Source organism: Limanda limanda, chromosome 21, assembly GCF_963576545.1.
Source record: "Limanda limanda chromosome 21, fLimLim1.1, whole genome shotgun sequence".
NCBI lineage: Eukaryota > Metazoa > Chordata > Actinopteri > Pleuronectiformes > Pleuronectidae > Limanda > Limanda limanda.
Window position 1 is genome coordinate 11,067,893 of NC_083656.1, and position 13,669 is coordinate 11,081,561.

A 13,669-nucleotide genomic window follows, 5' to 3' on the forward strand; every position below is an offset into this window, starting at 1 on the left:
GGTTGTGCACCCCCACACTGAAAACTAGGAGGCCACTTGGTAGAAGCCCATACCTCCGCCGAGGCCCAGCAGTCGCCTTCTTTTCAATCAAGGCCCGCCAAATTGCACACACTTACAGATATCAGTCGCCTAAATGTTCCCTGGGAAATAGGATAGAATGTCTAAAGGCGTCTCAATGCTAAAGAAAGTGATACAATACCCCTGGATCCAGTCCAGCATGCTCTGAATCGAGCTCGGTGGTAATCTGTCAAGTCGTTTTTTATGCGCAATCTTATTTACGGACAGGGTTGGAAACCTTGGCGGAGGTAAATAACCTGCTGATTTTTAGTGTACAGCTAAGATGTGTCGTGCTGTTCGTAAACTGCTGCTTCTTTTTCCTATTTCCTATATTTAACCTGTGTGTAAATTCGCCCTCACTTCTGCTGCTTCAACACCAACACTGAGCGTCCTGTGTGCTCTGCTTCCTTATCTTCATCTCTGTCTCTCTCTCTCTCTCCCCCCTCTCTCTTTTTTCTTCCAATCTGTCTCTTCCCTCTAACCAGGTTGAAAGGGAGATTGCCATTCTGAAACTGATTGAGCATCCGCATGTGTTGAAGCTGCATGATGTTTACGAGAATAACAAATACCTGTGAGTTCTGTCTGCTTTTTCGACCGAGCCTCTGAATCGGGGTCACTGCAGTCTGCCTTTCCTTTCTTGCTGAATACTGAACTTTGGTGTGGGATTGGTTTGAATATTACTTTAACAACTATATAAATCTATATCATCATAATTAATCTCTAGAGGTTTTTGATCTATCTTGAAGGGGGGAAAAAACATTTGGCACTGTTATGAAACAGCTGCTAGAGTAGAAACTGGCTGATTATGAGTAAATTCTAAAAAAGATCAATTTTAAACTCAATATCAAGATTGAAGAATCATGAATTGACAGATGTTTGAATTATTGTTTTTCTAAATGTATTTACTTGGTCTTCAGGTACCTGGTGCTGGAGCATGTGTCTGGAGGAGAGCTGTTCGACTACCTGGTGAAGAAAGGCCGGCTGACTCCGAAAGAGGCCAGGAAGTTCTTCAGGCAGATCATCTCTGCTTTGGATTTCTGCCACAGTCATTCCATCTGGTTGGTTTTTTGTCACAAAGCAGCTGTTCTAAAATTGGAATCTGGGGTCATGAGGAGGGTGATAGTTTTGGTTCCTCTGCCAATTTACCAAGCTTCAAAGAATCCTTTCAAAATAAGTCAACAGTTCCTGCTGTTTTCTTGCATCTTAAATAGACCATTCCTCTCAAATATAGAATTGATGTTTTCAGATAGTACTCTTAATGTCCTTTTGGATAATTTTACTTTTTTTGCTAGTGTATTAAGAAATCAAAGAATAGAAAAATGTGATTCTGTAGCATGAACCAAAATTAAAGCCTTTTTCAAACCCACATAGTCATACTTCAGCTGTGACAAATATTTTCTGTTTTTGTGTGCGTGTCTGTGTGTGTGTGTGTGTACAGTCACAGAGACCTGAAGCCTGAGAACTTGCTCCTGGACGAGAAGAACAACATCCGAATCGCTGACTTTGGCATGGCCTCCCTCCAGGTGGGAGACAGTCTGTTGGAGACTAGCTGTGGGTGAGTAGCAACTATTTTTGTGTGTACTCATAAATAATGTGTACACGCCTAAAATGCCTGCCTATATTCTTGTCAAATTAGACTACTCCAGAAATCCTTCACTATAATCATGCTATTAAAATCCATAATTGAATTACACATGTCATTTATAGTCCATGATTTTACCCTAACAATAGAGACACATTTCCTGCGAGTCCCTTTTCAACTTTGCTCTGTAGATAACTTGAATTATTTAAAATTATATTTGATCATTAAATTTCATAGCATGGAAATTTAGAAACACACACACACATTGCTTTTAATATTTATACTGCTTCAGAGTTGTAAGTGTAGTAATATCGCATCAGCTTCTAACACATTTCTTTTGTCATTTCAGATCCCCACATTATGCGTGCCCTGAAGTTATACGGGTAAGATTTGCACAGTGTCCTACTCAAATATTGTCTCGCAATAAAAAAATTATCAAGTGTTATTCATAAATTATTAATTTAGAGACAAATGCAAAGTGACAAAGCTGCACAAGTATCGCATGTTGTTTGGGAATCAGGAAGATTAATTTAAAAAGTCTTAATAGAAACATAGAATCGGCATGTGTGTCACTAAGAAGGCTTATTTTTAATTAGGGGGTATCAGCACACAAAGTTATTAACCAGTTCTTTCAATGAATAGATGGTTTCAGTGTTTTGGACTAAGTGCTGGATTAAAATAGATTACCGTGTTTTCTTTTGATAGTCTTTTATAAGCCCTAAATTAGATTATTTATCATTTTATTGAATTGAAATGAAAAATGCTCATCTGTGCTTTCACATTGTCAGTGGTTCATGAGTCTAAGGGGTTTCTGTGTTTGGCAGGGGGAGAAATATGATGGGCGGAGAGCAGATGTGTGGAGCTGTGGGGTCATCCTGTTTGCTCTACTGGTGGTACGTCTCCTACTCCTGTTTTCACAAGGCAGTTTGGGCCTTTTGTAAAATACTCCCTTGTGTGTTTGCGGTTTTCCACCTCCATCAGCTTCTTTTCAAATCTTCCCCTCTCTCCCTTTCTCCTGAAGGGCGCCCTGCCTTTTGACCATGACAACTTACGTCAGCTCCTAGAGAAGGTGAAGAGTGGGGTGTTCCACATGCCCCACTTCATCCCCCCGGACTGCCAGTCTCTGCTCAAGGGTATGATCGAGGTCAACCCGGAAAAGAGGCTCACGGTACGAGACTGAGCTCCTATTCAGAAAGCACCTTAACCTTAATACATGTCTCATATAAAGATTGTCACCTACATTATATTGTCCTAAATGGGATAACCTGTACTTCCCTTCTTTTAAACTGCAACTGAAGAAAGCAACTTCATTGGACTGCTGTCATTACTATTAATACCTTTTTATATTTTATTCACTTTGTAGCATTTTAATAATCTTATTTGACAAAGTTGCATTTACATCAGGTCATTTATTCATCAGTGTATTTTTATGTTGCATTTTATTTTTTTTTTCGAATAAAGAGTTGTTGTTTTTACTCCATCAAATATAATGATACATGATTTTACATGCTTGAAAATAACAAAGACGTGATTTTTAAATATACCATAACCGGAACGGATGAGCTGACTTTTATGCTCGTAAAAGTCTGGAGAAAAAAAATGTTTACACAACATCGGGCTTTCTGTGATCATCTGGCTTGGTAGAAACTAACGGCCCCATCTGCCATGTCACCCCTTACAGCTCGAGGCCATCCAGAAACACGCCTGGTATCAGTGAGTATACGTTCATCTTTACTCATGTTGCCGTTTAAAGAAACACTCGTTTAAAGGGATGTTGCATCATAGCTAAGCATACACATTATATCTGTGTCATTCATTGTGTTCATCACGTGTAACTTGTGTGTGTTCATGCGTGTCTGTGTGTGTGTGTCTCCCAGGGGTGGTCGAAACGAGCCGTGTCCTGAGCAGCCTCCTCCCAGGCGAGTGTGTGTGAGCCGAATCTTGTCCCTGACTGAGCTGGACCCAGATGTGTTGGACAGCATGCACTCGCTGGGCTGTTTCCGAGACAGAGTCAAGCTCACACGTGACTTGCAATGTGAAGAGTAAGAGATTTTTTTTCAACTGCAACCGTGACTGGGCTTCGGAGTGACTAGAATAATCTAAACACTTATGCAACCTAGTGCAATAAACCCGCAACCCCACATAGATTTTGTTGAGATAATGATTTGCTTAATATGAAACTAGCATTGAATGAAATGTATATATATAACAATACAATCACCTCTCAATAATAACACAATTTAATTAAATTTTCATTGAATTAATATAGTATTGGATTGTTATTTATATTCTGCTAACATTGAGTAGAACTAACTCCCTAAAATTGTCTTAGTGAGTTCCAGCATCTGTTTTGGTGGATAGACTGAAGTTGTGTCCAAATTTAGGGACTAGATCCTCCAGAGGATAAAGCCTCTGGCAATATTCTGCCCAGAAATCTATCCTCACATATATCAATCTAATTTTATTTTCATATTCTTCTTCTCAGCTTTAACGTTAAACGAAAGTCAGGTTCATCACAGGGAAGTGATATTGAGCCCTTTAGAATATACACTGATTTGTTCAACCTTTTTCTTTGTTTTGTCTCTTCCCTCAGAGAGAATCAGGAGAAGATGATCTATTACCTACTGCTGGACAGGAAAGAGCGTTACCCCAGCTACGAGGACGAGGACTTGCCTCCGCGCAATGACGTAGGTCAGTCTTTAGGGGGCAGGAGGGATCCACTGGAGGCAGGGAGCTGCTTTTCTCAGCCTCACGTCTCAGAGAAGCAAGGGCACCACACTGGGAGGCTGGTGCTATACTCGGGTACTCAATACCTCTACCAGTACATTTTCAATCATTTGACAATTCAAATGTTATGTTTCTTTATAAATATTTTTGCACTGGTGGCCATTTGCTAGAGATTCAGTAACCAGTCTCTTGTTGGCTTTATATGCTAAATGCCTATTTAGTCTTGACTGTGGAAGTAAAGTTAAATGGAACTATGTTTTAAATTGGTAACAATAAGTCTGTTGTCTTTTGCATTGTTCAAACCATGGGATAAAACAGGGTTAATCGAACCATTCTACCAGCGCAGAAGAAGATACGTTTATCACAGTCACAGATGGCACAGCGAGTGAAAAGCCTGTAGAAAATCACTTTCAACATGATCAGACTTTTCACAACTGCAAGAGAGAAAATAAATGCACAGTGGACGAAAGTGTCAACAGCGAGCAGGATGGTGAAGATGTAGCAACAGCTCTTACTGCCAGGGAGGAATAGGGCTCATTAGAAATGTGTTTCTTATTTTTTTAATACCTCTGCAGTGGTAAAGGGAGACTGGTAAATGGTCTGCATTAATAAATGCATCTCTTGTCCTGATGACCACTATAAGCACTTTACAGTACAGTTTTAAATTCACCCATTCACACACACGTTCATCCAGTGCATTTGTATGCAATTTGGGGTTCAGTATCACTTAGGCATGCAGATTAGGGGCCGCCAACCTTCTGGCTAGAGGACGAACGCTCTAACTAATTGCTAACATTGATTTATTTTGGGGGAATTTTGTTACAATTTTATGGTGGTGCTCTTCAGCAGACCCTCCTCGAAAGCGGGTTGACTCTCCCATGCTGACGCGCCACGGCCGCTGTCGCCCCGAGAGGAAAAGTCTTGAAGTGCTGAGTGTTACAGAACAGGGGTCTCCCACCCCGCCTCGCAGGGCCCTGGACACAGCTGCACACAGTCAGAGGTGCAGTATATTATGCTCACACATCCACAGTACACACAACCCACTAGAATCCATTCAGTCTCATTTGAGGTAGTAACTGGTGTGATGATCCTTTGACCTCCGGTGTCTCTGTCAGGTCTCGCTCGGTGAGCGGAGCCTCCACTGGTCTCTCCTCCAGCCCCCTCAGCAGTCCCCGGGTAAGGGCCTGTTGGCCGACTTTTACTGAAAGCTCACACTGCTTCGCTTTTATCCACACGATACAAGCATGCATGATAAAAGGTTGAATTTCCAAGATTAATTTGTGTTGTTTAACCTTCTCCTGTGGCATAGTAGCTCTACAGTTAAAGATGAAATCCTCAACTTGTGTGCTGCAGAGCCAACATGGTTCACATTTCAATTGTGTGTTCGCATTTGAACTATGACGATCCTTGGGGGACATAAGCCCTGAAAACTGAATGGCTAATAGAATGGCTAATAGTTCAGTTGCATCAGTTCAAGATAAATGCATTTTGACCAATATCCTAATGGAGATAATACAAAAATACTTTAAACGTATCATTTTTAAAACATTGTTGATTGATTTTTAAATATATAGGCCATTGTGTGACTTATGAGATGTATTTTTGAATGCTTCACAAACTATGTTGTAAACGATCAATATCAGTGTACTGTGATGATTAATGCAGTCGTCATCAGCCTCTTCTGCTTTAAAAAAAAATTCTGGCCACACTCCAAACCCCCCTGAGACGTCCATTTTCCAAGCCCCCCCCCCCCGTCATTTTTACATCTTATCACGACACCAGTGCGTCAGATTAAATCTCTCAACCAGCAGGAGGTTTGCGTGGCATTTTTCTTCTGTCTTCATGTCACTTCTGTTTCTCACCATGCATGAACGGGCACCTTCAGAAAAAGAACTTGGAGAATATTGATTTTTGGTTTATGGTATTAAATTTAAACGGTCCATCGATGTTGAAACATCAGCATGTACAGTAACACTTTCACTTCCACTGTTCTCAGTCACCACATTCTTAACCCTGTCACTGAACCCTCACTCACATAAGCTATAGAAGTCATTTCTTAAGGACTAAACTGAAGCTTTAATATTCAAGGCTGGTAGAATTACTTTTGACACTTTCACTTTTTCACAAGTTGCACTCTTTTTGTCATGAAGCATGGTATTCATTTCCATCCTTTCTCCATGTTCCATCCCTTCTCTTTCTTCTTTTCCATCTCTCCCACCTCCCCACCAATCCTCCCCCACCCCACAAACCCACTCCCCAGTCCTATCAGAGCCCCGTCTTCACTTTCAGCCAATCAGACGTCACCTCCGCCACCGCCACCCTCCTCTCAAAGGAGACCAAACAGGGAACCACCACCGCACCTCGCTCAGCGCGGGCTCACGACAAGCCCAAAGCTCCCCCCAACCCAAAGACCCAGACCCTGCCCAGCAAGGGACCCGCCGACCGACCCCACCTGCAGCCCATCAAATCCCTGCCTCTGCACAACCCATCCTCCCGCTCCCCCTCTCCGCTTCTGTCACCCATCCCCCGTTTCTTCTTCCCCTCGTCCTCTGTCCTTAAGTCAGTGACTAAGAGCTTCTACCCAAACTCTGCCCACTCTGTGCCGCAGGTAACCCCCCAAGGCTCTCCACTGCCCACCCCCCTGGGCACCCCTGTCCACCACCCTCACCACCCCTCCTCCACCCCGCCCTCCTCCTCCTCGTCCTCGTCCTCCTCGCGGGCGGAGGGTGGGGGAGGTGTGGGCTCGCTCTCGCTGACCCCGCCTTCCAGTCCAGGAGGGGGAAGCGGCATGGCGGCGAGCAGCTCTGCTCACTGGAGGACTCGTCTCAATTCGTTCAAGAACAACCTGCTGGGCTCGCCGCGTTTCCATCGCCGCAAGCTGCAAGGTGAGTTTACCACAACAGTAAGTGGACTGATGTGGTTTCACTGCACAGCTATGAGACCAGTAGACTTTAATATGACATCAGTTTCCAAATGTTTAATCTCTGCTAACTTTCAAACATTTTCTGTTTCAGCATATACTTGTATGACAGTAATGGATTATATCTTGATGGTTGTTTTTCCTTGAGCACCAAGCGTAAGGCCTAAAATTTAGAGCAACTTTAATTTTGATACAGATTTGTCTCCATCAGTTCCTACATCAGAAGACATGTCCAGTCTAACACCAGAATCTAGCCCTGAGTAAGTCACAGTCCTTCAGATCCATTACTTGCCAAGATGTTGTTCTTGTTTTCTCAAAATAAAGCCGAGCCCTTCTGCTCATGGACGTTTTCCTTGGGTCATAGTATTTGCTCACACTCTCTATTTCTCCTACCAGGCTGGCTAAGAAGTCATGGTTTGGAAACTTCATCGGCTTAGAGAAAGAGGAGCAGATCTTCGTGGTCATCAGAGACAAACCTCTTAGTTCTGTCAAAGCCGACATTGTGCACGCCTTCCTGTCTGTGAGTTTCCGATGTGGCTTGTCTTTCACACCTCTCACTGTCAAAGCTTGTTTGTAAGAAAGCATGGCTCTCACTCTAACTGTAACATGTTCACTCTTGCTCTTTCATTTCTCTCATGATTTCAGTTTTCTTCTTTATTTCAGTCTTGCTCACTGGTGGCACATTATCACTTTGCTTTCACCAATGGCTCACTCTTTCTCTCTTCTCCTCACCCTCGCCCTTTGTCTCCCTATACTCACGTCTGCCCCCGTACCTCTCCCGCCTCGTAAGTCTGTCGGTCTCTCTGCTTCTTCTCTGTCTCCCCGCCGCGCAGATCCCATCGCTCAGTCACAGCGTCCTTTCCCAGACCAGCTTCAGGGCCGAGTACAAGTCCTCCGGCGGCCCCTCCGTCTTCCAGAAGCCCATCAAGTTCCAGGTGGACATTGCCTTCTCCGAGGGCGAGAGAGAGCGGGACAGGGAGAGGACCGAGAGGGAGGGCAGGAGGGAGACAGGAATCTACAGCGTGACGTTCACCCTCATATCAGGCAAGTGCAGTCAACATTTTACCCTTTCAATAGGAATTCATGTCATTTTTTTATTTTTTATTCTTTTTTTACATATGTTTATTAGTTTTCCAACAGACAAACATTTGGCTCACACACATATTCAAATCCATATAGGCAGAAGAAAAGTAAATAAAAGTATACAGAATTAAAAGTAAATCAATTAAATGGTAAAACAGAGTGCCTCTTTTGAGGCAGAGCATTCTGAGCTATGATACAAACCCTCTTGTGAGAATGGTGGAAACATTCAGCCCAACATATGACAGAAAGGGTTCCCGTGTTTTACGAAAGGCATCATCATTGCTGTGAAGTTTACATGTCAAATGGTCCAACACAACATATTCAAATACAACCCTTTGCCACTGAGCCTTAGATGGAGCTTTAATTCATGTCATTTTAATAAATGTTTGTAGTTTTGCTAATAAATGTTACTAATGAGAAAAAATATCATTAAACAAAGTAAAGAAACCAGAAAAAACAGGAAATAAAAACAGCCAATGTTAGATGTGTTTGCCTTGTTTCATCTCCAGGTCCAAGTCGCAGGTTCAGACGAGTGGTGGAAACGATTCAAGCCCAGCTTCTCAGCTCCCATGATCAACCCATGGCGCAAGCCCTATCTGGTAAGGCTGCTAACACAGGCTTGTGTACACGCCATGGTGAAATAAAATGTTCACCTTCACAGGGGCAGTTTTGTTTAGTGTGTTTCTTTTGCATATTTGCAGTTGAATTTTACTTTTTCCTCTTCTGTTTAATGTTTTAAACCACATCGTTATCATTTTTCTTTTCTTGTGCTTGAAAGTTGCTTAATATTTTCAAGGGAGGGTTGTGTTGTTTTCAGCATTCTCTTTCCAAAACCATGAGTGTCAGCTAAAGTTTAGTTTCAATCAGCTGGTAATTATACAGCATTCATTTCCATTACCATGTGCTTAATACCGTCTAGTGCTGGCAGGTAACATACTGGCAACATGTTTTCTGTTCAAACAATACTTTTAGTAGATTTTGTGTAATACTGTTAACTAACAGACAGATAGACAAACAACAAGGAGCCCAGATGAAAACATAACCTCCTTGGCTGAGGTAAAAAGGCCAGACACAATTTTTCAGGCTCAGTAGCACCTTTACGTTAAGAGTGACTTTCCTGTCCTTCTCTCCTGATCCCTTCCCAGATGAGAAGAACGGCCGGCCCCACGGGACCCCCACCCGCCAAAACTCGAGACGCTCCGAGGGTGGGGGCGACAGGTGTGAGTGGGGAGACCGAACAGACGGAGGAGGCATCGGAGGCAGCGGGGGAGTTCTGCAGCGCAGAGGCTCAGCAAAGGAGAGAACCCGACTGCTGTCCTCCAACGGAACCCAGTCCCAGCCGTAGGATAGAAAGTGAGACCATGCAGCAGGATGCTTGAACTACACCCGAGAGACGACAGTGTAACTCCATCTCAACGTATCCCTGCAAGCCATGAGCTACTCCTCTTCTTCCTTGACTAAGTTAATGAAGGTGCTTGACCATAGCAAGGATTGAGCCTTTTCCCTCCGTCGTGTTTTTTTTTCCAACTCATCATTCTCTTGATCTTTTGGATCATCAGGATTCCTTCCCTTAAACGAGAAAGAAGTGTTAGGGAATGACCCTTTAATGAAAAAAAACGAAACTTTGTGAATGAGCATTTTGGTATCCATCATAGATACAGCTTCACAGATCAAACTAGGACATTTTGAAGTGCTAATGTGCATGCCAGTCAGCAAATCAGCCAGTTAAAGGATGCTGACCTGATCAGATAGGCTAGTCTACCATATCATTGTTATCCAGTTTCTGACACCAAAAAGAAGTAACAGTCTTGTTCTCAAGATTCAAATTAATCCAGTGCGCTCATATCACTATCAAGCAACACGCAATTATCAGTCCATACTGAAAGACATATAGATGTAACCTCAGCAGAGGAACCCTAAACGTTATCAGCCTGCTACCACTTCAGCGACGAGCTGAGTTTAAAAGTCCTGATTTTCTCAGAAGAAACGACACGCTGGGATCCCTGCTGTGTCCTCTCCCGAGGTAAAGAAAAACCAACAAAGTAAGCTAAGTAAGTGAATGTGAAAAAAAGATATTTTTTTATTTAGTTTTATTTATTTATGTTTACATGTTTCTTGGAAGATGTCAGTAGCACAGTGATAGCAGTACAGACAGGAACACTGCAGTGTTAAAAGGGGGAAGCTGACATTTTTGTTTCTTGGACAGGAATTAGTTTCAAGTTTAACGTTTTCGATTCTTTTGTATTATTATTATTTTTTTGCTCAGAGACAATATGAAACAGTGCTTCTAAGATTTTGGCATTGGACTCCTGTTGCTCTGAAGAAAAGTATTTTTTGATTTGAACAGAAATATGAACATTACTATATGAAGAAGAAAAAAAAAACACTATGCGTGAATATTTCCATGAACATCATCACAGCTGTTTGTGCCCAGATTGAATGAGAAGAAGAGCATTCCTGACCTGTGGATCAAACAAAGACCACCGTTTTCGTGGAGCTTGTCTCCTATCGCCATAGTATTCACGTACTGACTCTGAACAATATGAAATGAAAAGAGGAAAAAAAGGACTCGCAAAGGAAATTCATCCTTGGACATTTACATCATAAACAGCTTTCAGCGTCAATTCCTCGATGAATGGGACTTCAAAAAAGGAAGCAAGCAGAGAGCCTCCTAACCCAACGCTCCTCACGTCAGTGTTCACCAACGAGCCAAGTAGTCCATCGCCACGCTCACCACCGAGAGTCGCACCATTCGGTAAACAGACGTAGCAACTTGGACGATCACGTGTTCCTCCAGTACTCTATCAGACCAGTCGACGTTCATCACCAGTCTTCCATACAGCACAATATGCAACAAAAGTGCAAAACGTTTTCAGAGAGATACACACTGCTACATTTTAATGCCAACGTTTTGTTTTTGTTTTTGTTTTTATATTTGCCGACTTATCTATCCATCTATTTATTGAGTTTTATTTATGTGATCATGTGGATGTTTGTGTCATGTGTTTGTTTACAAAGTAGAATTTATGCCAACAAAACTATATCAAGAGCCAACTCAAGAAACCTGCTCTGTTTCATTTCTCACCGTAATTTTTTTGGGGAGAATTTCCCTTCACGACTTCTATAGCAGTGCCGACGGATCGTCTGTTTGTTTATAGCTCACATTTCATCACGCTTATCCCTGATAACCGGAATGTGTGCGTGAGACGGGTGGATGATGTTCTGACTGAGAGCGAAACTCTGTGGCCGCTGAATAGGCGAGGAGATTTTAACTGACCCAAGAATATTCAATTCATTAAGATTGCCAAACCCTAACAGGTACATAATTTCTCTTGCTAATTTGCTTCATCTCCTGCCTTTATGCCTCTTCCCTTGTCTGTCCGCCTCTTTACCCCGTTGTGTAGCCATCACCACATGAGAAACTGTACCAAGTCGTTTGCCTCACTGTCCGCACACACACTTTATGATTGCTTCACGATCATCGGTTTCATCTATTTCCTCACCACGTCACCTTCACTTTCATTGGCCCAACTCTGGCTAAGATTGTAAACTATTCTCCATCCATAAAGGGTCAGTAGAATAAGGTGTTTAAAAAAAATGAAATGTCTGTATCATAATTTAAATATAAAAAGTGCACTATTATAACTATTGCCTGTGATAAAAAGAACAATTATGATTGAATTGACGGTCAAAATAAAGAGAGATCCACCTTATTGTTATGGTTACAATAATAAACCCTAAATTCATGTGTGTGTGTTTAGTTTCTGGGTTTATATGGCGTGTGTTCATAAATGTTACTGTCTCTTTTGAAAATTACACTGTTGAAGTTTCACCATTTGGATGCACATATTATTTGCATTATTTGACATTAAATAAAATAATAATATGGAAGTAGAAGGTTTTGCATGAACTTTCAGAATAATATTAAATTAAATGTGTCCCACACTGAATCCTGTAAGGTGTCAGAAGCCAAGGTTGGAAACTACTGGGTTATTCTCTAACAGTAGGTTTTTAAAGCATGTTAAATCATCCAGTATCTAAAATACAAAAATACAAAAGTATCTTTTAAGTAAGGCTGTCAAATATATGTAGTCAAGTAGAAAATACCAGTATCAAAAAGCAGCATAGAATGACACAGACACACACACACAAAATCACAATCATTTGTCCACCTTCTTAGTGTGCTTAGTTTCACATTGGAATGAGCAGGCGGTGTGGCCTAGGGCAGAGGTCTTCAACAGGGGGTCCGCGGAGGTACTGCAGGGGGGGTCGCAAAATCTTTGTTTGATTAGACAATTATTTTTTTTTAATTTTTGAACCAATTTTTTTCCCACAAATTGAAATGTCTTTAAATACACATTAACATGCATCCAACATATTGTGAGGCTGATTTCACCCTCTGCCTGACAACCTCCATCCGTCCAAGATTAGATAAGTTGTGTGCTACCCATCAAGGTCCGACATCTCACTAATGTGGGAGTATGTGTGCCATCCACAGATGAGGATTCACTGTCTCTTCTACATGCATGTTTAAAGTAAAAGATGAATCTGTGAATTACTTTAATAGCTCAGTGTTGTATGCAAGGTGTATGTTTAAAAATGGCAGTGGCATGGCCACCCTGTACCTTGCACATGTTTAAATAAAAAATAGCTTAGTATCGAATGCACAATAACAGGATAGCTATGCTTCTACATGGCACTAGGCCCAGTTTAATATAAAATACATTTGTATACAATATATATCAGGGGTCACCAACCTTTTTTAGACTGAGAGCTACTTCGAAGGTACTGAGTAGTACGAAGGGCTACTTGTTTCCAGTGGTGGGAAGTAACAAAGTAGAAATACTTCGTTACTGTACTTAAGTAGATTTTTCACATATCTGTACTTTACTTGAGTATTTATTTTCCTGACGACTTTTAACTCGCTACATTTGAGCACAAATATCTGTACTTTCTACTTCTTACTTTCTCAAAACTGGCTCGTTACTTGAGCAGCGGAGGTTGGCGCAACGTGCACCTTTACGCACTCCTGCAGGAGCTCGGTTCAGTCTTTATTATTAGGGCCAGAGCACTGACAGGCACTGACAGACGTGAGGCCCTATTGAAATTGTAAGGATTATTATTCAGGCAAATGAAATGCTTTTTGAGGGCTTTTATTAGGTGACTTTACATAATTATTTATAGGTATTCCTTTTTCGATTCACATTCGTTTTCCCTTTCCTGCTTTGTTACAACGATGATAAAGCTCAACCAAAAATAACACATGCATATGACTGGGGTGTAATGTTTCTAAGTGTCTT

General features: G+C 41.8%; 1 protein-coding gene across 1 annotated transcript in view; it reads left to right on the forward strand.

Annotated features, from left to right (window-relative positions):
• Nucleotides 1–10,327, forward strand: part of LOC133027937 (serine/threonine-protein kinase BRSK1-like) — a 10,634-nt gene extending 307 nt beyond the window's left edge. The window contains exons 3-19 of the mRNA XM_061095116.1: nucleotides 543–628; nucleotides 975–1,115; nucleotides 1,496–1,612; nucleotides 1,989–2,022; nucleotides 2,464–2,532; nucleotides 2,661–2,807; nucleotides 3,321–3,352; nucleotides 3,517–3,681; nucleotides 4,233–4,330; nucleotides 5,213–5,366; nucleotides 5,482–5,542; nucleotides 6,699–7,251; nucleotides 7,498–7,546; nucleotides 7,683–7,806; nucleotides 8,120–8,330; nucleotides 8,879–8,968; nucleotides 9,515–10,327. Of these exons, the coding sequence (XP_060951099.1) occupies nucleotides 543–628; nucleotides 975–1,115; nucleotides 1,496–1,612; nucleotides 1,989–2,022; nucleotides 2,464–2,532; nucleotides 2,661–2,807; nucleotides 3,321–3,352; nucleotides 3,517–3,681; nucleotides 4,233–4,330; nucleotides 5,213–5,366; nucleotides 5,482–5,542; nucleotides 6,699–7,251; nucleotides 7,498–7,546; nucleotides 7,683–7,806; nucleotides 8,120–8,330; nucleotides 8,879–8,968; nucleotides 9,515–9,714 (2,331 nt within the window). The 3' untranslated portion in view covers nucleotides 9,715–10,327. The remainder of the gene's footprint in view (nucleotides 1–542; nucleotides 629–974; nucleotides 1,116–1,495; nucleotides 1,613–1,988; nucleotides 2,023–2,463; nucleotides 2,533–2,660; nucleotides 2,808–3,320; nucleotides 3,353–3,516; nucleotides 3,682–4,232; nucleotides 4,331–5,212; nucleotides 5,367–5,481; nucleotides 5,543–6,698; nucleotides 7,252–7,497; nucleotides 7,547–7,682; nucleotides 7,807–8,119; nucleotides 8,331–8,878; nucleotides 8,969–9,514) is intronic.
• The last annotated feature ends 3,342 nt before the right edge of the window (nucleotides 10,328–13,669 follow it).